This window comes from Gobius niger (assembly GCF_951799975.1).
Source record: "Gobius niger genome assembly, chromosome: 16".
NCBI lineage: Eukaryota > Metazoa > Chordata > Actinopteri > Gobiiformes > Gobiidae > Gobius > Gobius niger.
Genome location: NC_136867.1, coordinates 8,349,529 through 8,372,994, shown reverse-complemented (window position 1 = coordinate 8,372,994; position 23,466 = coordinate 8,349,529). Strand labels below are relative to the sequence as shown.

General features: G+C 41.5%; 3 protein-coding genes across 5 annotated transcripts; 2 read left to right on the top strand and 1 right to left on the bottom strand.

Annotated features, from left to right (window-relative positions):
• The first annotated feature begins 47 nt into the window (after positions 1-47).
• vcpkmt (valosin containing protein lysine (K) methyltransferase) lies at positions 48-1,285 on the top strand. Its single transcript, XM_079574142.1, has 5 exons — positions 48-344; positions 441-554; positions 666-738; positions 914-1,033; positions 1,123-1,285. The coding sequence occupies exons 1-5, from the start codon at positions 88-90 to the stop codon at positions 1,225-1,227; spliced, it is 669 nt and encodes a 222-aa protein (XP_079430268.1). The 5' UTR covers positions 48-87; the 3' UTR covers positions 1,228-1,285.
• A 6,099-nt stretch (positions 1,286-7,384) lies between these two features.
• On the bottom strand, positions 7,385-9,926 carry arf6b (ADP-ribosylation factor 6b). Its single transcript, XM_079574328.1, has 2 exons — positions 9,714-9,926; positions 7,385-9,460 (listed from the first exon to the last, which is right to left on the bottom strand). The coding sequence occupies exon 2, from the start codon at positions 8,893-8,895 to the stop codon at positions 8,368-8,370; it is 528 nt and encodes a 175-aa protein (XP_079430454.1). The 5' UTR covers positions 8,896-9,460; positions 9,714-9,926; the 3' UTR covers positions 7,385-8,367.
• Positions 9,927-10,730: 804 nt separating this feature from the next.
• aspg (asparaginase homolog) lies at positions 10,731-22,903 on the top strand. Of its 3 annotated transcripts, XM_079574168.1 has the most exons (17): positions 10,732-11,385; positions 12,206-12,329; positions 13,559-13,670; positions 13,743-13,868; positions 13,938-14,021; positions 14,473-14,599; positions 14,708-14,820; positions 16,361-16,546; positions 16,633-16,746; positions 16,853-16,972; positions 17,106-17,201; positions 17,594-17,757; positions 18,865-18,951; positions 19,298-19,397; positions 19,484-19,549; positions 19,678-19,728; positions 22,003-22,903. In XM_079574168.1, the coding sequence occupies exons 1-17, from the start codon at positions 11,133-11,135 to the stop codon at positions 22,039-22,041; spliced, it is 1,962 nt and encodes a 653-aa protein (XP_079430294.1). In that variant the 5' UTR covers positions 10,732-11,132; the 3' UTR covers positions 22,042-22,903. The 3 variants fall into 3 exon arrangements, with proteins under 3 accessions (XP_079430295.1, XP_079430296.1, XP_079430294.1); XM_079574169.1 differs by lacking the exon at positions 19,678-19,728 and having other exon boundaries at positions 10,731-11,385; XM_079574170.1 differs by lacking the exons at positions 19,484-19,549; positions 19,678-19,728 and having other exon boundaries at positions 10,731-11,385.
• Positions 22,904-23,466: the final 563 nt, after the last annotated feature.

Sequence of the window (23,466 nt, the reverse complement as noted above, 5' to 3'; positions counted from 1 at the left end):
TTGTTTTGATTTGACTATTTTTATTTTATTTTATTTTATTTTGTTAACCAACCGGAAGTGGGTTTGTTTTTCCGGTGTCAAATTATCATGGCGGAGCACGAGAGTCAGACAAATTATTTTATCAGAGAACTTGAAAAAAGGGACGGTTCTTGTTTAAAACTTCGGCAGTGCTACATGGGAGACGTGGGCTGTGTAGTTTGGGATGCTGCCATCGTTCTTTCCAAATATTTGGAGACAAATCAATTCACTGATTCACAAAAAGGAGTGAAAGCATGGGCTGGAAAGAGGGTAGTGGAGCTGGGAGCTGGGACAGGAGCTGTTGGCATTATGGCTGCAACACTGGGGTAAGGCGTATTTTACTTTAATCCTCTTTTCTTTTCTTTTTTTACAGCCTGTTCTAGGTGTATTTAGCAGACAGTAACATTGGTATTGTTCTGCAGGGCTCAAGTTGTTGTGACTGATCTGGAAGAACTGCAGACGCTTCTTGATTTGAATATTCAAGAAAACTTGGATCTTGTCAACACAGGCTCCATAACTGCCAAGGTACTAAAATGGTTTGTAAACAACTACTATTTTCTGCATTATTTTAGCAGGTACTTGTGTCACCATATATATAGTTCTTCAGATAAGATTTAATTATTAACCCGTGTTGCTTTGAATTGCAGGGGTGAAGATGTATCTGACTTCATGCCTTATCCACATTATATCCTAATGGCAGACTGCATTTATTATGAACAGGTAATTTCTAAATATAGCGGTCTTTGCCAGTGCGTTATTTAAGAACATGAGCAGGAGGAGCCATTCTATTACATGTATATGTTTTTGTCCTGTTCTTTCTGGCTTCTTTATGTCACCTGTCCCACAAAAGTATCACATGAATTAATGATAACTCAACGTACTTGTTCTGTTGCAGTCAGTCGTTCCTTTGGTGGAAACCTTGAAATTGCTTGCTGGTCCAGAAACCTGCGTTATATGTTGTTATGAGCAACGAACTGAAGGCGTTAACCCAAAAATAGAGAAACGTTTTTTTGAGGTTAGATTTTCCTTCTTAAATGTTTATTTGGGGATATTTGGGAGATATTGCGCTGTGTGACTAATATTGCACAAATCTTTGTGTTTCAGTTGCTGAAACAGAGCTTTACAAGTGAGGAAATACCTTTAGACCAACAAGACCCAGATTACAGTTGTCCAGAAATTCATATCTTACACATCAGAAAAAAGACTTGAGTAATCACAAGTTATTATATTTGTATTGTATTGTAATTATCTGTGTTGTTCAGTAATTAGATTAGATATTATCTACACTATTTGTATTGCATTTTACAACGCCTTAGTCAGAAACCATAAAAGTATACTACAATTTTATATGACCATTTCATTTCTTTTTTATATTGATGTGAAAATGTAGTTTACTCATAACCTAAGTGGCAAATGAAGCATATTAAGGTGCTCTATTTCTCATTATACAACAATGAAAATCTGTCCTGTATTTGACCCATCCTACGACACCTCTGGGACGACCTGTAAGGAGCAGTGTGTGGCGGCAGTACCGTGCCCGGGGACCCATCTCCAGATATGGAGCCAGGATGATGGTGAGAATCACCTGACTGGAGGATTCACCTATTGTACATGTTTTTGTGGTAAGGGAAACCGGAGCACCCGGAGAAACTCAATGAAGATAGGAGAACATGCAAACCCCACATGGAAATGTTACGGGACCTTTCTCTGCGGGAATCAAACCCGGAACCCTTGAGCACGACTGCTGCGCTGCCGTGCCGCCATGTTTTGCTCTATCACTCAGTTTACTGCAAGAAGACACCAGGAGGTTCCTTTTACATTTTGGAATCCAAGTGGTTCTGAAAAAAAAATCTGGTTGTTTTGGCTTTGCATTGTAGCTTTGATCATTCATAAGCAGGAAAAGTCACCCATGTGAAACATTTATTCACATATTCAGATTTTTTATATGAATATAAAAGTGGCATTGAAGATGTTGGCTCCTCCACCCACTGCATGCGTTTCAAAAGCCCAAACTCATTACTCCACTGAGTTTGTGGTAATGTAATCTAGAACACTAAATAGACAGGATTAGCCCAGAACCATTCCAAAGAGACACACCTGTGTAAACAGATTTAAGATCTTTGGGCAATTTATCATAGCCTCCAGTTAGGTTACTATTAGCATAATTCAAAAGTAGGCCTATCAGTAGAAACTGTCATCTCATCTTTTTATAATTGTTTAATCAAAAGATGAAGATCCCTTTCCTCTCTGATACACTTTTTGAATCTTGATAAAGGGATAGGGAGGATCTTTATTATGTTTAAAGTCTTCCAATATAATCCTCTAATAAAAAATATTTCACAAAAACAGATAAACTTAATCGAGGGGGCCTGAGAGACAAGAGACACCCACTGGACAAACCAGAAACAACAGAATTTTATTAGCAAATCTGCTGCATAATAAATAGGAAACACTGTAGGCCCTAAAACTTAAATCCTGGTTCTTACGATCGCTGGGGACCTCATTTAGTTTACATAAAATTATTGCTGTACATAAAAAAAGTATTATGTCATTTGATAATTTATGATGTGATGATAATGATACTGACCTTGACTAGAAGAATAATATAGTTTTGTAATCACCATTTACCTCAATGAAACCCATTTAGACATTACCCCCTCTATATTTAGGCTGCGTCTACATGTGTGGGAGTTTCCACTGAGAGCCCCAGATTAGCTCCAAGATTATGAGTTGATTTCCAGCTAAAAACCAAGACGTCCCCACAGGCATGCAGGGGCCCCTCTGCCTTTCAAGCAGCTGTGTGTTTACACAGCGCAGCAGCACAAGTGAAACAGGGAGGCCAAATAAAAATGTTTGAGTCGATTGGGTGGGGTTCACACTCAAGGCCTTGGTAAATACTCCACAGAAGTGCACAAACGTGGACGAGGTGAGTCACCAATCAGCAATCCACCTTTTTTTTTTCTCTTTCTGACCTGCAGCATAATTGTGATTATGGGTGCTTTACAGAACTACAAAATGACAGTAGGCCTTGGGGAGGGATTTGTCCTATCATATGAGACAGGGAGTGAGATTAGTGGCTGCTCTGACAAAAACTATGAATTACTGCAGTAGATCATGACATAATCACTACTGGGAAATCGTCTCTGTCACTTACTGCAACCTTGGCTCAAATAAACTCACTGATAGGAACCCCCAAGTCCTTGCCAAGATCTAATTTAGCAAATTGTGATATGAATTGTTTCTATGTTGGATAGATAGTACTTTATGGAGATTATGAAAGAGAGCTTTGTGGAGCCAAATAATGCAGTCAGAGGTGAGAAAAATTATTCAGAAGGAATAAACAGTAAAGCAAGTAAATACCAGAAGTGGGTACAGCAGCCACAATGTTTACCCAAATAAGACTATTTTTTACTCAAGTAGTAGAAGTAAAAGGACTCTCCCAAAAAATTACTCAGTAAGAAAAACAAGAAAAGAAAAGTGTTGAAATGCTGAAAAACTGTCCAAGTGCATATTTTAGTATTGATGATTCAACCAAATGTAATATAATGTTCTACAAATACAACTGCTGATAAAGCATCTTCCGCTGCAACCCATACTGTACCTCCTGAACTTTTTGGTTGTGAGGCTGATTTGCTAATCACAGTGCCATGAAAGAGAGAGAGAAAAGGGAAAGTAGGCGGCCTACTTCAAAACTTTTTTTGAACATTTTCACATAATAGTCCTGTATGGCAAAATTAATTTCACTTTCCATTGGACAACATCACTATAAATGACATTTGAAAACTGAAATCCTCCCGTCTCATGGTCTATTAATTAGGTTAGCACTTTGGGGGAATGTGTTAAATGAGGACACTCTGCAGCAATGAAGACTAATCTGGTTTCACATTAAAATTACATTCATCACTATCTGGTGGCCTGACACATTCTTTACCCGATGTGGGAACTGCTGCATGCTCCACGACAGAATGGGGCCAGTTTCAGCAGATGGTGTTACGCTGTAGTACATTTTTACCTGTGAGGGGAAAAGCTGGAAGGGGGCCAAGTCTTTAAGAAACCGCCGAGTAAGGCATTGTGGCCGGGTAATTACGGCATTAACTATGGGACGCCACTCTGCAGGCCCACGATCCACAATAAGAGGGCTTTGTGCTTTCAGAGTGTCAATAGAAATCCTCTGCTCGCACTCTGTAATTTATCCACAACTGCAGGCTTCTTTTTAAAATAAGATAACACGGGGAGGCAAGTAGGGTGCAACAGAGCCAAGTGACACAGAGGAGCTTTTGTGTCACTGTACTCTTGCACCCTGGAGCCAGCAGACACTGTTCCAGAAAGGAAGATTCATTTTCTCTCCAACTATTAGGGAGTGGCTGGAGAATAGACATCAAAATTGGATGGGTAAAAATAGAAAAAGGCTGCAAAGATGAAACTGACACTAGGCAAAAAAGAGAGAACAATCTTACTCCTATGCTAGAGACCCATATTGTAATCTAAAAAGTTTACAAAGCAGGGTCAACGCCTTGGTAGTGGTCTGTCTGTGTCCCCCTCAAGGCTGTCTCTTTTCATCTATGCTATTTAATGTAGAAAAAGGCGTGTCGCTTGTGTGAATGATATCGATGATGGTACAGTATATTTGTATTGATCTAGTCCTTGAAACATTACCAGTCTAACACAGAGGTGGCAGTCGAATACTGGCCCCACGGCACTCTTACACATCGAAGTATTTGTCATCATTATGGCAAGTGGCAGTCCAACGCCAGGGGAAGAAGAGGGACCGGGGGAGGAGGGGGGTGAGCGATAACGTGTGTGTACTGCCCTGAGTCACTACATGCACTGCTCCGAAAGAGAACTGATACTGCTTTTATAGGAGGCACTGCCGTCTAATGCGAATACATTGTCACTCTAAATGCCGGCCCTTACGTAATTACAGCAATCTTGTCGGCTATAGTCGGCCCAGGGGTGAGTCAGGGCCAGTGTGGTAGGATGGGAAGATGCTCTACCAGGGCTTTGCGGTGGCACAATGTTTGACAAATTAAGTCGAATGGGCCTCTGTAGACGTTGCAGGGATTAAAATAATAGGGGAAATGCAAGGGAAAAACTTGGTGACATTTTTAGTAATACATTTTTGTGTTAATTATGATCAAACCTGTCGTGTACTTTAAAGTGATGGTCCGAAAGTCTGCAAAATGAGGAGAGAGGGAAGTTTTGAAGCACCCTCCTCTGAATGCTACTCCTCGTTCCCAGTGATTGACAGGCCATTTCAAAGCTTGTCTCATTGGTTTGTCTCTTCAAAGGGCGGGACCTCAGAAAAAAATATAATTCAGTTTTTACAATCTATTACATTTGCAATACATTACAAATTATTACAAAGAAAACAAATGCATATAACCAGGAAACATTGAAGTCCGTCCGTCTACATTAGTGAAACTTGGACTATAATCTTAGGTTACTCCCACACATGAAAAACAGTTGAAAGCGTGTCATTCTCTCTATAATGTAATACTGCTTACATTTGGAAAGACGCGACTTTGAGCATTTCTTCTTGCGACCCCCTGTCTGCTGCAGCTGGAAAAACACAGCAGGCATGGTTCTGGGATGGACCGGCTCACTCTGTCTGTGCTTGACATCCTGTAATTCTTCACAGAGACCGGGCTTCAGGCTTTCACAATGAACTATAAATAGGAAAGTATCCAACCCAGACAATCACAAACAACAGAATGCCAGTAAATAAGCATTTAACTATTATAATTACACAAATACACCACTACCATAGGCCCTTGATTTTTTTACTTTGATTTTAATATGTGAGTTTATCAAACATTTGACTTTGACTAACAAAGAAATTAAAGCTGTTTAGGTGACGTCCTCTCAGGGGGAAAATGCGTCCAGAATACACATTCTACACGCATCGGAGGATATGCATGGCATTTTAGTTTGGCATTCAAGAATGTGCACCTCAGCAGGAAACCTCAAACGACTTTCAGCCACTTCCGGACCTGTTTAACACTGAGCCCTGTTTGACTTCATTAGTCACAGCTTGCTTTATAAGTGCCAAAGGGTGTAAAAAGGGTGCAGAAAAGTAAAATTACCAGGGACCTGTTCACTGACAGTGTGTAAAGTAAACATGAAGCTTTTGCCACTTAAAGATGCACCCACAGTTAAACGAGTAACAGATACTTAACTAACAAGTAGAAATAAAAACTACTCTGAGGTGATTAAGCAACTTGTAACCTGGAAAGTTCCATGGCGTGGCTTTAAGGATTCAGCAGGGTGTGGCATTGTAAACCCTGGGATTGGGCATTACCTCTCCTTATGATGCATTTTGGACTTGTTGAGGTACAGAGGAAATATGGATATGTAATGCTGACTGGTCACACCCCTGAAAAGTCACAAGAACAACAAACCAATTACAAAGACATTTCAACCCGGCAGTTAACTTTTGGGCTTTCACCTTTCTTTCACGAAACGATGACTTATATTTTCCAGCATTGCAGAACTTGACTAAAAAAGAAATTATGCCTTCGTCCCACACTTCCTGTTTCTATGTAAAATAAGGAAGCTGCAAACAACCGTGCGAAACTAGCAAAGATCCCATTAAACTGTCGCCATAGGAACAGCCACCACAAACATCTGTCATAAACATTCTTGTGTGGATTATTTCAGATGTTTGTCTACTTGCAGTGGCAATGTCTTTGGAAAACAACGGCTTACAGAGCTGTCGCAAGAACCTGTGGCCGTACCTTCAAGTTAAAACACATTTTCACCAAGCTGTGCGTTTCAGAGGGAGCCGTCTTGAATGCTTTCCTCCCCGGAAGCGTGGGGAATTTGAGTTCAGCGAGAATACAAGGTCTGCTCTGACCAGGGGAGAGGTTATAAATGTTGCTTACAGTGTCTGTCCTTCCCCCAGGGCCCACAGTTCAGCTAGTAAAGCACAGGAGATCATATGGTTGTAATGAAGTGGTGGAAACCCAAGTGACCACTACAGCCTAATTGAAGTGCTGTCAGTGGCTAATGGACACAACGACCAAAAAAACCTTCAAGTTATTGATATACTTTTAGTGCAATGCCAATAAAAGCGCTAACCAGAAACAATGGATACTATGGCTGTAGAGTTGTGTTTGTCATGTCACCTGACCTGTCTGACGGAAACTTCTTTCACTCAGGCTTCTGCTGCGGCGACGTACTCGATCCGTCAGACAGGCTGAGGGACTTTTAAAATGTACAAAATGTTTGTTGCTGTTCCACAGGTGGACCTCTGATATGCAGTGGTCCGCTAGTTAAAGGTGAACATTGAACTTTCTCTATAACCTTTCTCTTAAACTACTTAATGCCAGAATATTGTATAATGCAATACTGACACAAACATTTTGAATCACTTTTTTAATAAGACATTACAATGAAATGTTATGTACATGTTTTCCACAGTCAAATTAGAAATAAGAGCTGCACCACATGGCCTTTGCAACTTGTCACCAATCAGCAGCATCCCCTAACAGAACAGATGGCATCTGAAGTGGGGTTACTGTACTTCTGTATACTCATGCTACAGATAGAGGCTATCATATACTGTCTCAATACTGAGACTAATCGACTGTGGGGTTAGATTGAGAGCACTCAAGAGCTGAATGACATTCCATTGGAAAGATTGAGTCGACTGACTACATGTATTCCCAAAATTAAAAAAAGCATCCCAACAAGCATGTGTAAATTACTGCGGCCTATTTCAGCACAATTATATATCAAGACATGACACAGAAGGTCAATCATGGAACTATATAGCCCACATAAGGGAAGGAGAGGGGTAACGGAACAAGTCTGAAGTCACTTTTCTCTCGTGAAGACTGATGACAAAAAGATGCAAGCAACGGTTACTTTCATTTTCCCCTTGCAGCAGACAATCAAATCCAGGAAATACATTTTAGTTACAGTACTGTGTAGAAAAAAATGCCTTCCAGAGTCTTCAAAGTAGGCTACTTGACATGAACAATGTCACCTTTGAAGAAAATAACAAAGTTCCTGGAAACCGGTATTAGTCCAAGGACAATAAAATTCCAGAGTTGATAGAAAATGATACAAAACAGGAGAAACAATAGGCAAAGGCGGTGATCTCAGTGGCTTCAATGTTTGAATCAAATAATCCGATATTGACCAAACAAGCCCCCCCGAAGTAATACAGGTGACAGGCCTGCTAGAAGATAAAAGCGAACTCCAAGCCAGCAAACCCAGTTAAATATAAATTAGTGGTCGGGTAAACTTAAAAAGGGAGATAATCAACATTTTCTTAACCATATCATTGAGAGATTATTTGTTACTCACACTTTAACATTTGGACCTAAAATCATCAGCTCTCTATCATTAAGACTTGTAGTTTGAGGTCAGCCATGTCAGGCCTTCATACAGTCCATCACCTGTGGTGGCACAGGACGGCTGAACATACCAATTCCTATCTCGGATGCGCGTCAATCCAAGCTTCTCTTGGATTTCATGGGGCTTCATGGCATCAGGGAGGTCTTGCTTGTTAGCGAATATCAAGATGATGGCATCCCTCATCTCCCGGTCATTAATGATGCGATGAAGCTCTTGTCGTGCCTCGTCGATGCGGTCCCTGTCCGCACAGTCCACCACAAAAATTAACCCTTGAGTGCCCGTATAGTAGTGTCGCCACAGAGGCCGAATCTTGTCCTGGCCCCCGACATCCCACACGTTGAACTTGACATTCTTGTAGGTGACAGTTTCCACATTGAATCCCACAGTGGGAATTGTAGTAACAGACTGTCCAAGCTTGAGTTTGTATAGAATTGTTGTTTTGCCGGCAGCGTCTAGTCCCAGCATTAATATTCTCATCTCTTTATTGCCAAATATTTTTGAGAACATTTTACCCATTTTGAGCAACTGAGCATAAATACTTCAATCTACCAAGAAAAATGTCACACGTTAAGCTCAAGATACGGTGTCAGTCACTGAAATGGACGTCTCTGTGCTTTATCTTGAAACCATTCCTCACGCAAAAGTCACTTGGGGAGATGTCCGTGCACAAAGTCTGTATCGAGGAAAAGGGTATTGAGTATGGTATCCACAAATGACTTGGGAGTCGAGACCCAGTGCTCTGAGTATCACAGGGCTTTACAGGCCTCTTTCACAACATGGTACGGAAAACTAACACAGTGTTAGCTCGCACGGCAGCTGGAGCATACTTGTGTTCAATAGAAACAAGCGGGGAGAGGAGATAGGAGAGAGGGGATGGTGTTCTGTGGCTCCCGTGTGGTGCTCACGAGTGGCGGGTCCTCCTCACCGGGTGCGCCCTTGTGCCGCTCAGTGTGCCGGAGAAACGCTGTCCTCTGTGGTTATTCCACCAAACCAGAAAACGTCGCTGGGGGCTTTCAGTGGAGACAAAACACCCTTTCGGTCACAGCAACACCATCCGTTTACGGGACCCACTCTTCTCGCCCTGAAATGAGATTGAGGAGGAGGGTCAGACGAGCAAAATTAGCTAGTTGCATCTCATGGCAGCTAAACACCGCTCCTAAGCTAACGCTAGCATGTCGCCGAGCTGGCTAGCGCTGAGCTAAACGGCTAACGTCGGCTAGCAGTTACAAACTAAACATATGCGGTGTAAAACGAGGCGTCTTCGGGGGATGTAGCGTAAGATCATGTGTGCTCGTTCGTGGTCAGTCGTTAAAAGCACGTTTAAGTGTATTTACCGTTTATTCGCGGCTCGTATCTTGTCAAATACACACAGCTTTCGTCGTTCCGTTAGTCGAGCTGCTACTCCACCGGAAAGGTGTGGAGCTGCATTTAGCCGCCACTTCCTCTCGCGGCTTTCATTCACTTCCATCTGCGGCGCCGTGTCCTGCGTGTCCACGGCCGGAGCACACACCTCCTGCCCACACTAACTCCATGCGACCAACATGCAAGGACTGTGTACTTATTTTTACACGGGGGGGTTTGATCGTTTGACTTTTACAATGACATTAAATGCCGCCCTACAGTGACATTCTGTTTGAATCTCTGCACCGGCAATAAAGGCTGATATTTAACTCACAAAACAAGGAAAGGAAGAAAGACTTTATATCTTTATGTTGTTTGAAGTCATCGGCATGATAAATATAGATGAATGACACCATCTTCTGGTTAGAGCAGGAATATGAGCACAGAAAAGCTTCAGTCCCCTGTGGGAATTAAAAGTGAATGATTTGTGTTAAACTTGGCAATATTGTGCAGGATGCAGAACTAAAATGTGTCGGAGAAAAGGGGATGGTTTGAAGCATTGGAACCATGTAATAATAGTGTAAACATCCATGACAGTATGCAATGGACTGTCAATGTACCACGCCCATAAACTGGAGAAAAAACTGTTATCCATCTTGAATCTTATTATTAATTACGGATTAAGGGAAACTGTCATGTTGTTGAAATCTATTTTCCTTTAATCTTTAATACAGGATTATTTATGCTTTCAATTTTATTGCTTATAATAGTCAATTTTGTATAGCAGAAGCTTTTGTCCTTTTTGCCTCTACGAGAATTTTTTTGACGGGGAAAAAAGGCTTCATAGTAATCTAGTAGCCTACTTGGTAAACTGCCAATTAGGAATGAAATGTCTTGTTCTGTCTTGGTTCAGGCATGACTCAGACCACAGCCTTGTTCCCTCTCAATCTGAAAAAGTTTGTAAACCTTTCTGTAAGACTTACCTCATGACTAGCACTGAATGCTACAGCACTATAAGGGTCGCTTGGAGCTGGATGTTGATACACCGGGAGCTTGAAACCCGAGGATCACATGTGACATTTAAAAGTTGAGCACGTGCATGGAATACAGTGACCACGCCCACGCAAGTGACGTCAGACCACGGCGCGCATCAGACTAATGTTTCATCAGAATAACATACCGAGGATCCAGCAAACCATACTGGAAAACGAGGACCTAAACAAAGACGCAGATCGCTTCACGTTCAGTATTGTGTTTAATGTATGCAGATAACAGTCATGCAGTTGCCGTAACTGTCGATCGTGTCCTTGAGGGTGGTCCGTGACACCGAGACCCCGGGCAAGGTGCGGTGAACCTTCTTCAGAGCCAGTTTTCTTAACCCGCAGCTAAAGCCAGTGCACGCGTTGCTCATCATGGCGGACTACAGCTTTAACAGCCTGACATCTCTTGCCCGAGCACTCTCCCAGCCGACCCTAGATCTCATAGAAACTAACGACATCAGCCCATCGCGAAGTGGCCAGTTACACCCGACACGTAGGAGAAAGTTGTCGAGTTGCAGCTCTTTTGACAACACCACTGAACCGCTCGCTTCCCCTCACTCCGCCGAGGCGCGGGTTCTTGTCATCAACACTGGAGGAACCATCGGGATGACGCTTCACGACAATGGTAACATTGGCTTGCTCGTGCGTAATGGTCATATTTGGGTGTATATATGATTGTTAATTTACTGGGCATGTTTTACCCATGTATGTGGACCCTTTGATTTCCTTCAGAACAACAACAACAACAACACCAACAACATGCAGGCAGCACGTGTGTCCTGAAAGGGACAGCTTAGAGGAAGTTGATGCTAGCAGCATCAGTTAGCAAAGCAAACATTGAGTGTATGTAGCCTACTAGAGCAGCTGTTACATTATTCATACATAACAGATATTACAGATCAATGTAGGTTAAAACTGACTCACTGATCCATTGACAAAGAACTGGGAGTATTATGACCCCTGACTGTGACCCACAGAGTAACATCAACATGTTTTTCTAGGGTAAGGTGGATATTATGCAACTTCAAGGATTTGAACTTGGACATAAATATCCAAAGGTTGATCATTGATCCTGATCAAACATAAACCATTGATTTGTTCTGTTGTTATTGCCTCTTATTTGACTGTTTTTAGTAACCTGAGTGGCATTTTTATCACGAGCAACAATATTACGTTTAAGCATCTCCGTAACATTGAAAGCCAGTGTGAGGACATTAATAATTGCATTTTTAACTGAGATATGTTATACATTGCCTGCTTCAAGTCAGCACCACTTGTGTGATCTCTATTAGATGGTAATATTACTGAACGTTAGCCTATAACACCACTAGATGTCAGTACAACAACACATGTATGTGTTTACTCTAAATACATATGTAAACCCAGAGCCATATTGTATGTACTTTCTGTGTACAGTATGTGACACTTTTTGTTGTCATCCACAGTGCTCGCTCCAAAAGCCAATGCTTTTGTAAAAAGTTTGCGTAAACTTCCCATTCTCCATGATGAGACGTATGCCCTGCAGACCTGCCTTTACCACTACTATGGCGAAAACTCCTTGGTCCTGCCGTAAGCTTGAACTTTTGTCATTTTAGCCCCATCCACTAATAATATTCATTCATCCTAGAAGCTTTGCACACATTAATGCAAGAATATTAATTTCATGCAGTTTATCGAAACAAATATGATACAATGTAGTTTTATTTAGTTTGAATTGAAATAATATGTAAGTCTTTGATAATATTTATAAACTCATAATTGTAATCTGTTGTGTTGTTGTAACAGGAAGCCAACGCCCAATTCTGGTCCTATGTTAGACGGGTACTTTTCTTTGTGCCTGTGCAATGCTCACGGGTTTTGCCGTCTTTGAGTTATCCAGGGTGTGCGTGGCCTGACAGGAAATGCACGTTAGCAGTAAGAGTGTAAATGTGCAGTCCTGAGGTTTACTCGATAATAATAAAAAGAATGCCTGCTTGTGCCCATAACTCACTGCATGTGCGTTGTGACACTTAACATAATGTTACATTGGGAAATGCTGAAATTGTAGATCAAGTCATTCGCTTGTGCATGTAGATCTCAAACTAAGGCACATTTTGATCTTGGTACAGTATCAGAAAGTTAGAGATACAAAATGCTGAATGATGGTAATTTTGCGCTCCTTTGTCCGTCAAGATTAGCGCCATATGTCCTTCGTCACGTGAGGATTAAACCTAATTAGAGAATCAAGGACTTCGTGTTGGCTGAACTGTGGACTTAAGTGACCTCCTCCTGCTGTGCCATTCGGCTACTCAGTCCATGCTTTTAGGCAGATCTATATGATGTGAAAGGGGGTTGTGGAGACTAAATGAAAACCCACTGCAACGATTTTTTACAATACAACCTGTGCTTAACTTAAAAGGACTAAAAACCTTGCTTTGTTTCCTATACAATCATTGACTTTGACTTGTCAGCAAGCATAACTTTAGATCCACTGTTAATGCATTTCTAAAACAAGGCGAACAAGAAAGACATTTTCTCTTGTGATTCGTAATAGATTTTTCTTGCTTCATAAACTCCCTCTCTTCTCCCCCTGAGACCAAACAACATAACTCACTTTAAATTCACCAAAACTTCTGTCTACCTTAGTTAAATTGGTTCAATAAAGACAAATTAGTCACTTTGTCAACGATTAATTTGAAGCATTTGACATTTTACTCACGCTCTTGCATCCGCACCTCAGCTAAACCAAAATGTGTGTTGCCTGTTTCTGTAATGCTGGAGAATGCTCCGTTTTTTTGAGTTTTGTTATGTGTTTGCAGGGCGAGTAAAGCCAGTAAGCGGATAGTCTACACAATAATGGAGTACAGTCCTTTGCTAGACTCTTCAAACATGACGACAGATGACTGGGGTAGATTTGGAAAGGACATCGAGGTACTTCTCAAGCTTTTATCACAAGAGCACACATGTTTTACTGAAGTTTGCGTCTGTGTCTTTGTTGCATAGAAAAACTATGAAAGCTACGACGGTTTTGTGATCCTGCATGGGACAGACACTATGGCTTACACTGCGTCGGCCCTGTCGTTTATGTGTGAGCATCTGGGGAAACCCATTATCCTCACAGGTTCACAGGTACAAGAGCTTTTTTGGTTTATGCTGGAAATGTCTTTGCAATAATAAATGAAAACATCTTGATTTCAGGTGCCCATATATGAATTACGAAATGACGGCAGGGACAACCTCTTGGGGGCGCTGTTGATTGCTGGACAATTTGTTATTCCAGAGGTAGATAAATATGGTCTGAATTTAGGGGAATACCTGCTTCCCCCTGCTGTAATATGTAGGTTGAACACAGAAATATTGGAAATAAAGAAAAGATTAGCATACACTGATTGGTCGTAAGGAGCATGAGATCTGGATTCCCTCGGCAGCACATGGAAAGATGGGTTAAACAACCTGAACATTACAATTCATAAAATGTATGTGACAATAAGTAGTAGTATCAGCTAATATAGTCCCAATATGTTAAGAATTAAGTTTGACTACAGTTAATGGTACGAGTAGTTGACACAAGTTGCCTACTTTCGTACTATACAATAAGACATTTGTGGATTGATTTATGTTTTGTCATAGAGAAGGGCAATTAGCAGAGTGGAAAAACTTGTCAAGTAGAATAAGGCCCACTCCTTTTCTTCCTCTTCTTGTTAATTATATGTTTCTGTATTCTTGCCTATAGGTGGGCTTATATTTCCACCACACACTGTATCGGGGGAACCGTGTAACCAAAGTGGACACCGGGAGCTTTGATGCCTTCGCTTCTCCTAACTTGGCACCACTGGCCACCGCTGAAGTGGACATTATGAGTAAGCCGGAGGGACGGTCTGTCTCCATGCATTAGATACATATTTAATGAGTGTGCCCTGATGTCGGGAGTAAAAGCCTCTCTCTCTCCTCTGTCCTCCCCTCTGCAGTAAACTGGGACACAGTGTGGAGGGCCAACACTACGGCTAAGTTTCAAGTGAGCACGGAGTTGAACCGGAACGTCGGGCTGCTCCGGCTGTTTCCAGGCATCACGGCCGCCACTGTGAGTGCCTGCAAACTGGTTCTGCACTCACTCAACCAGACCACGGATCTGTATCTGGGTTGCACAAGCGCAGAGGCAAAGCATTGCACTTTGTTGCTTGTGTTTGTAAAAACGACAGCTGAATAATTAACAAGGGTCCGAAGGGAATTGTGTTTAATCTGTAACTCGGATTTCTCAACTTGTCTGAGAAATTTCGCAACATCTGTTCTGACCACATCGGTAATATTGACAATGTGCTTATCATGCTTTCAATTTGACCTTCTTTGGTAGAAGCTTAGGGTAGGCATGGCGACATCGAGCCCAAGGTGCTTTTGAGCATTATGATTACACCAAATAGTGTTCCTAAACAATTGTGTATTTTAGCAAGTGTTTAGGAACACTATTTGGTGTAAAATAGAGATACAGAAATAATACAGAAATACTTCCAAGTTTCTTCGGGATCCCCCAAACCCTCCTTTTAGGATCGTATGCTGCACTATACAAGAAAGTTTCTAAATGTGGCTGCCAAGAGAAGGCCCGGCTCTCCAGAAAAGTCAGCATGCCACTCTTGCCTATTCCTGGTCTACTTAGTGCTGAACACTATTCTTAAAATACATTTCCAGGCAATAATTTGCAAAGCTACCAATGACATTTGTTAAGTGAACTTTACTCTTTCTTGCGTTCATGTCAGCGACTTCCACAGCTCATCCCTGAGGACGATGAGGCGATATATGGGGCATGACCGATCGCCCTGTAAAGAGAGAGGATTGGCATCAATACTGTAACGTTTGGTGGCACCTCCCCCTCCTAGGACTACTGCAACAGTGACTTTACGGTCTCAATCTGCTCCCTCTGCTCTGCTCGCGGATCAACTCTTCCTCATGGCCTCTAACTGGTTTTATGGGGCAAGTTTTGATTAGGCACCAGGCTCCTGTACCTCCGCCTTCAAGCATTTATCACCCAACTGCTTATGGCATCAAAAATTACTGACGGGCACTTTTAATGTCACCTTCTCCCAGTGCTTTACGGTAACTGTCGCCGTTGTGCCAAGCGACTTCATGCTTGCTAACACCTTCAGATTAATTGCTCTCCTCTCTGCCATTTTAGTCATCTGCCTTTTGCGTCGTCTGCCAGTGCTAATGATGTGGTATAGGACCTCCCAGTGCCAGCCAACCAGAGAGTGAGGTAGCGGGTGCGGAGGTGGCTCCAGATGGGGTTTTAGGAGGCTGGGTGGAGTAAGAGAGCTTCAGGAAAGATAACATGGAAGAATAATTTCAGTTTTAATTCTTGAACCATTGAACAGCCAGCACACTCAGCAGTATATCTGGATTTTATAAGATGAGCAGCTGCAGATTTATCATCACACCTCTATCAGCAATCTTGATCTGCTTTTTTTTTTGTATTATTAAAGCATCCTTTCTCTTTGGGATCTGGTATTTACGTATACATTAGTTTTTCTCTCATGTTTATGTCCTGCCAGAAATAAGCTCTGCCCGAGAGGTTTTTTGCAATTGTGTAAATCCAGTGGAACAACTATTAAGCGTCATATCTTTAAATCCAGGTAAGGGCTTTCCTCCAGCCACCGATGCAGGGAGTGGTCCTGGAGACGTACGGCAGTGGGAATGCTCCGGACAACCGCCAAGATCTCCTGGACGAGCTGAAGAAGGCCACTGATGCTGGCGTCATAATTATCAACTGTACACAGTGCCTCAGGGGAACAGTGTCCACGTCCTACGCCACGGGAAAGGTAACGGTCCCCTGCAGCGATGGCTATAGTTTTATTTACTCCGTTCATCTACCGGAGAGAAGCTGAAAGGGTGTGATTTGACTTAGGTCCTGATCGATGCTGGGCTGATAGGGGGCGGGGACATGACCCCCGAAGCTGCCCTTTCAAAGCTGTCCTACGTTTTGGCGAAGAAGGACCTGGATATAGAAGCAAAGAAAAGGGTATGTCTGGTCGCTTAGGAATCATTATGCTTACTGTGCTTTTGAACAAGATATAGCATATTAGTCAGGCTCCTAATCTATGAAGCATTTAACGCTGTGTTTGTAGATGATGAGTCAGAACCTCCGCGGTGAGATGAGGGCCGATTTCGCTGGAGCCAAGTTGTGTCTGAGTGACAGCCGTTTCATCCAAGTCATTGCCAAATCTCTGAGCATCAGCTGCAAAGAGGTGAGGGCACTGCAGCTGTGATATATATAAGTGATATTTAACAGTACTACATACACATACTACTCTTTTAGTCTGTAAAAATTAGTTTTACAAACTCTTTCCATTTGCTGATGTGGGATTGTTCTGGCCACAGGAGTTGGAAGCCATCCGTGACGCCCTGACCCCCCCGCTGGCCTGTGCTGCTGCGAGGATTGGAGACATTGAGGCACTCGAGGCCCTAAAAGAAATGGTACACAAAGCACATTCATACAGTGTAACATAATTGATAAAATGATAACGCTTCAAAGAAATTTGCTCGGATTTGAGATTAGACAGTAGTTTCCAACATTTAGTTATTGAATCTTAAGGTTTCATTGTCTTTCACTCTGATTTTGACCCATAAAGTTGTTTCTTCTTATTAGAAAAACATTTGTCTCAACGGCGAAATGCACAGGATGGTTAATAGAAGCACAGAAGAGCATAAAACTAAGCATGAGGCCAGACTTGTTAGGCCAGTGTCTCTTGTCACATGTGTGTTTGTTCTCTAACCCCTATGCATTTTCTCAATGTTTTGTTGGGACAAAACAATATGAACTTTGGTCCAATATAACGACAATGAGTACTGTGTGTTTTGTGCGACAGGGCAGTAATCTGTCGTTAGGGGACTATGACGGACGGACGCCTCTTCACGTGGCGTGTTGCGAGGGACACCTCAAAGCAGTGCAGTACCTGCTAAGCCATGGAGCAACCGTGTATGCTAAAGACCGTTTTGGGGCCACTCCCCTGGCCAATGCAGTGCACTTTAGGTAAGGCTGGATCTAATACAAGCCATTATGAAGCTGAAACATTTCAAATCTTCCTGTTGGTCACCTGCATCTGTGGACACTTAAAGTTTGGTTTCCTCAAGGTGTCATGTTATAGAGCCGCTGCAAGTGTACCTGATGCTCACATTAAACTGTAGTGCATAATAAACACCAGGCTAGGCACTGACTCTGGATGAGGCTGATTGTTCTGAGAGAATAAAGCTAGCACTGTGTTAGATTCTGCTAAGCATTTGTTCTATTTTGTGATTCAATTACATTGCCAAGTGTGTACCTCGAATGCCACGTGTAAGTGCGATGCTTAGCCTCCGGGTAAAAACGTTAAAGCCGTGCCAAGTGTCTCTTATCCTATTCTAACGGTTGATTCTACAAGTGCAGACATGTCCGCCTTGTCGTGGCAGATGGACTCTCTGTGTAGTCATTAGAATACTTTGTACTCTTCAAATGTGTGTGGGGTTTAATGCCTCAAGTGAATGACTGTACTGTAATTATACCTTTCAGTTGGTCAGCATTTTTGATGGCATTTGAATGGCATGAGATTACCCACGGCGATCACAGGTCTGATGCCCATATAAGGACTGGCAGAGTGTAACGTGAGTTGTTGGGGTTAGAACAAAAGTGGGGAGTGTCATAAGAACCAGTCCTACCAGCCTGCTCCCAGTTTCACAAAGGAGATACCAGCGTTGTCGCTCAACAGGAAGTCTTGTGTCGCTTCAGATACTTTTATTCACTTCCGATTCACATGCCACAGCATATGAATGAAATAAATGTTTTTATCAATGTGGTCCCATGTAGAGTCTATGGTAGGCTTTTGTTTAGGTTTTTAACCAAACTGTGACTTGCTCATTACTGTCACTTTCTGCGTGGGCGGCTTATTGTCGGGGTGAGGGACTTGTCACAACCTGCCAAATCACTCTATTCACTTTCAGATCACAGTATTTTTTGGCTCTTTTTAATTTGGAGCTTTTTGAAAAATAAAACCAGTGCAAAGTCTAAATACTAAACTGTACTGGACTCTAATACTAGAATAAAGACTTTTTGTTTCCAACAGTAGACAATCTGTAACACTTATTTACCCCCTGTGAACTTCAGACACAAGGACGTGGTGAGGCTATTGAGGAGGACTGGCGCACACTTCTCCCGCGACGAACTGGACGAAGCGGGCACGGAGCTGTGCAGGTGAGAGCGTCTGAAAACATGACCACAGGTAACTGGAGTCACGATGTCTATCCGCAGTGACCCATCCTACATAGCAGCTGCAGGCCTAACCTGTTGCCCCACTGTTACACAAACTGTAGGAATGCTCCCTGGCAGCATATCTCTGCATCTCCTCCGCATCGCTGAAATTACGCCGGTCATTTTGTCTTCTTATGATATATCAAGGATGAATGCCGGTTTAGATCATATGTTTGGCAGAAACAAGAGAAACATCTTTATCATTCAAACATCTCCCCCCCAAACAAATCTTTATAAGCTCTAAGGAAAAATATGTTTTATTAACTAATAAATAATTTCTCTCTGTCAGTCTGTCTACCAGTGGCGACTTGGAGAGCCTTGAAATCTGGAGCCTGGCGGGCGCAGACCTGACCAAACCGGGATACAACGGACAGAACGCCATTCAAGTGGTGTGTTACACATTGACGCAACGCGACTGAGAGAGAAAAAGAAACATGTTTGTCTTCTTGAGTTACAACTCTTCTTATTGTCACAGGCCCAGTCGGTTGGCAAAAAAGAAGTGGTAGCATTTTTAGTCCAGCTCATGAGCAATAGAACCAAGGTAAAACAAATAGGTGTAGTGCATGGATCCCCTCAGCTTTAAATCCTTTTAATTAAATACTAGCATGCCATCCTAATTTATTTCTGATAATCTGTTCATAATTACACATTTGTTTTGTTTAATTTCAGACAGTTTATGGTGACTTTAGTGAATATGCTGAGTATGATAATGAGGAGGAGGTAAATGACATGGAGTGAGATTTTCCATGTTGTGCATGAACTCATCTTGATCAGTCTTTTGATCCCTGCTGTCCTGATTTACAATCACACCAATCATTCTTTGTTACAAAGCATTTCTATGTAATGTCTGTTTACATTGACAAACCAAACCGTGAGTGTGGCCATGGGAGATAGTAATGAAGAAAACATTTCAAAAATGCAATGGGTTGTAAACCTGGCAATGGAACAAAAAGGCCTAAATGTTTTTGGCTAATGCTGCGTTCCAGGCAACTGGTAACTGGGATTTTTTTCACTCGGGAAAATTATGACTTACGACCTCAGAGCACTCCAGCTGAATAAAGGCAAGGCAAGGCAAGGCAAGGCAAGGCAAGGCAAGGCAAGGCAAGGCAAGGCAAGGCAAGGCAGGGCAGGGCAGGGCAGGGCAGGGCAAGGCAAGCTTCTTTATGCCGCGCATTTCGTACACAAGGCAACTCAATGCTCTTATAAACTCTTATGTAAACAAAACTGCTAATGCTACAACAGTTAGCTAATAAGAGGCTTATGTTATGTGAATGTTTCTCCACATCAGGTATAATTGAAAACATGCTCAGTAGCTTTATATTTAAAGCTGTGACCAAACGTAGCGTTAACTTCTCTGGTGCAGGTGTTATGTTAAACTTTTATCATTAAATACACTTCTCCACTGGGGGCTGCCATTTCTTTATTTCTTTATTTAAGGATCCCCATTAGTCTTTACCAACGCAAAGACTACTCTTCCTGGGGTCCATTCTCATTCAAAAGACCTTATACAGTCAAAGGGTAATTTATACAACACACATCGACAATACAGATTTCCTCATTCAAATAATTGAGGTAAGAGAAAAACAAAACAAGGTGTATTACAATACCCAAAGCAACTTTAAGTCAGGTTATTTATTTGTATTTGACTGATTACATGTTTCTTTAGATTTATTTTAAAAGAAAGATGATTTTTTAGTCTCTTAATTTCCTGAGGTAGCATATTCCAGTGCGAGGTGGCTCGGTATATAAATGTACTTTTTAGTGCATTAGATTTTGGCCGAGGCAAAGTAAAATTAGTAATAGAGGCTTGTCTTGCCATTGCTGTGTTCATCTGTATCTGAAGGAGCAGGAGGCCGGAAATGTACCAGTTACCAGAGGCCAGTGTAAATTGAAAATAAAATAAGATATTAAAACAGAATAAAACTTAAATACACATCAAGACGAGTGTGTTTCATAAACCATTTGATCAGATATTTGTGTTATTTTAACATTTGTATTAAATTAGCGTTCATTTACGCTAACAAATGATAAAATGGCACCACAATCTGAACTTATTTTCATGAAACATGCAACTCGACGTTTATTTTGACTCTGTTTTGAAATCTTTTTTTTTGTTTGTACTAAAAGCTAAAATGTGGACAGGAAGTATCTTTACCCTATGCTGGCCGAGTCAGCCAAAAACATTTTGTGCACAGAACTTGTTATGTATAAAGTATAGCTTTATTCTTTATGAAGCAAAACATTTAAAAAGTTGAACAAAAAGCAACTAAAAGAAAGAAATGTATCATGTTTTAAACATAAAGATAGAAATATTTATATCTTTCAAACCCTTGCATTTTTTAAATGTAGATTTGTGTGTGTGAGTTTTGGTCTTGATCAATACCATGCATTTCTCAGCACTGAATCTACAAAGTAATAACTGTAATAAAGGTATAGAGAAAGGCGATCAGCAATGAGTTTAAAATTAGCTCACCTCACACCCTCTGTTTTCCGTCCATGCCTCCTCAGATCTAGTCTAGTAACTTTGTGGCTGCTTGTACACCTGCCCACACATTCCTGTACAGCGAGCAGCCAGCTTCTTCCTCTTGGCTCTGTGTGTTTACAATGGGTTCAGTACGTTTTCAGACCTCTTTGAAATATGTTTGTTGTGGTCTGATACTAAAAGCACATCTTCAAACAATCTACACCAAATTCCTTATGAGAAATGTATTTATGCATTTCAAAAGTTTAGAAATAAAATATAAAAACTAAAATTCCATAGTGAAGTGCTCAAACCATAAAACAGTGAATTGCATTCATTTCCCCTGATCCAGAAAGGTACCACATTTGTGAAAGGCTGAGTGCAGATTTTTAGCCTTGTCAGTATCAGACTTCAACACCAAAAGGCCACGACTACTTCCTGAATCCGGTGAATGTTTGTGTCAAGTCAAGCCTGTTTTAGAACTTCAAAATAATTTACTTCTATTTAATAACTAGATCTTCTTTGTGCCTCAGAATGGGATCGAGTTCACTGCCTCGGCATCAGCACCGTGACGCCCCGACAGCTCCACACCACGTTTCCGTCCACCATCTGCCCTACCCTGTTCAAATCTTCAACTATACACGTAAACAATACGTGGTCCTTATGTCTTTACCAGCATAGAATCCACAATGGACATGTAGGGCCCGACCTAACCAGGCTTTCCTGGATCCTGCCATTTTTATTTTATTTTTTTGTCCCACTGTTCACAGCTTTGAATGTGTCTGTTTGTTTCAAGCCATATATTTCCACCCAAAGTGATTGTAAGCACAAAATTGACTTTTGAGTATACACTGTATTAGAAAACGCCAGCTCTATAAATGTGTGTGTAATATGTTCAATTGTTCTGTTTATTAAGGGCTGCTTTTATTGGAAATGCACTGCAATTGTGATGTCCTGTCAGGGGAATACTTATTCAGGATTGCCTTAAAAAGTATCACAATCTTGGCACCTGTGGATTTAAATATGTTGGAACATTATCTCTAACTTTGACCTAAAACATAAATGGGTTGCATTTTGAATTAAGGTTTATGAAGGCTTTTACGAGAGTATGGTGGTTCAACTTAGCCCCGAAACAAGATTTTTGTTCCCTGCAGCCCAAACTGGAAAAGCAAAAAACAGCAGTTACCTTTCAGACCCAACCAGCCTGTTCGAGACTCTACAGTCAAGCTGGATGAGTTTCATATCTCACTGATTCAAACAATGTGACCCACAGAAACCAATTCTCTAGAGAGTAAGGAGTTTTGAACTGTAGGCTATATGCCCGACTGTTCATTTATTCAATGAAATGATCAACTTGCTGCTGTATGTAGAGGGGAGACTAAAGAGCACATGCTGTCCTGGTATTGTTCTACTAAATGTTTGAGGTCTGTTTTGCTGTGAGAAAAGCAATAAAGAGTGAATCTCCTATTTCAAATCCCTGTCTCCTCCTGTTGTGCTGCATCGCAAACTACACATAATATAAAGCACAGAGCCAATGCAATTTCCACAAGCGGCGGTTCTCCAGCCTGTTGTTGCAGGTCATTTATATCTGCTTGAGTTGTTTCTTTGTGTTAAGTCAAATTGTGCCTTGAATTACAATGAGACGAGCAGCTCTACAAGGCATCGTCAGAGTCTGAAACTAGTGTTCATTTGATTTCTTTTATTCTCTAGTCTAGTTTTAGTCACCTGATATTGAATGTACATTTAGCCAACTCCATGTAAAATGGGTTCTGTTAACATTACAACATTATATTAATCATATTCACGGCTTCATGGAGCATCTCCCACATGGACAAAGCACAGACCTGTTCCTTTGGCAGTGATTATAAATTATTTGAAGCTCTTTCAAACGGACACTGAAGTTCACATGTTTTAGTCCCTTCTTTTCATTTTATTTGTATGACAAAAAATATATGCAGGTCATAGATTTAGTCTCATTACTCCACACAAATACTTGA

Bases quoted from the DNA above. Each gene is read 5' to 3' on its own strand.
- vcpkmt (XM_079574142.1), top strand. From the start codon at position 88: ATGGCGGAGCACGAGAGTCAGACAAATTATTTTATCAGAGAACTTGAA. The intron at 345-440 runs GTAAGGCGTATT...ATTGTTCTGCAG, and splicing joins ATTATGGCTGCAACACTGGG to GGCTCAAGTTGTTGTGACTG. The intron at 739-913 runs GTAATTTCTAAA...GTTCTGTTGCAG, and splicing joins ACTGCATTTATTATGAACAG to TCAGTCGTTCCTTTGGTGGA.
- aspg (XM_079574168.1), top strand. From the start codon at position 11,133: ATGGCGGACTACAGCTTTAACAGCCTGACATCTCTTGCCCGAGCACTC. The intron at 11,386-12,205 runs GTAACATTGGCT...TGTCATCCACAG, and splicing joins GATGACGCTTCACGACAATG to TGCTCGCTCCAAAAGCCAAT. The intron at 19,398-19,483 runs GTGTGTTACACA...TTATTGTCACAG, and splicing joins GACAGAACGCCATTCAAGTG to GCCCAGTCGGTTGGCAAAAA.
- arf6b (XM_079574328.1), bottom strand. From the start codon at position 8,895: ATGGGTAAAATGTTCTCAAAAATATTTGGCAATAAAGAGATGAGAATA.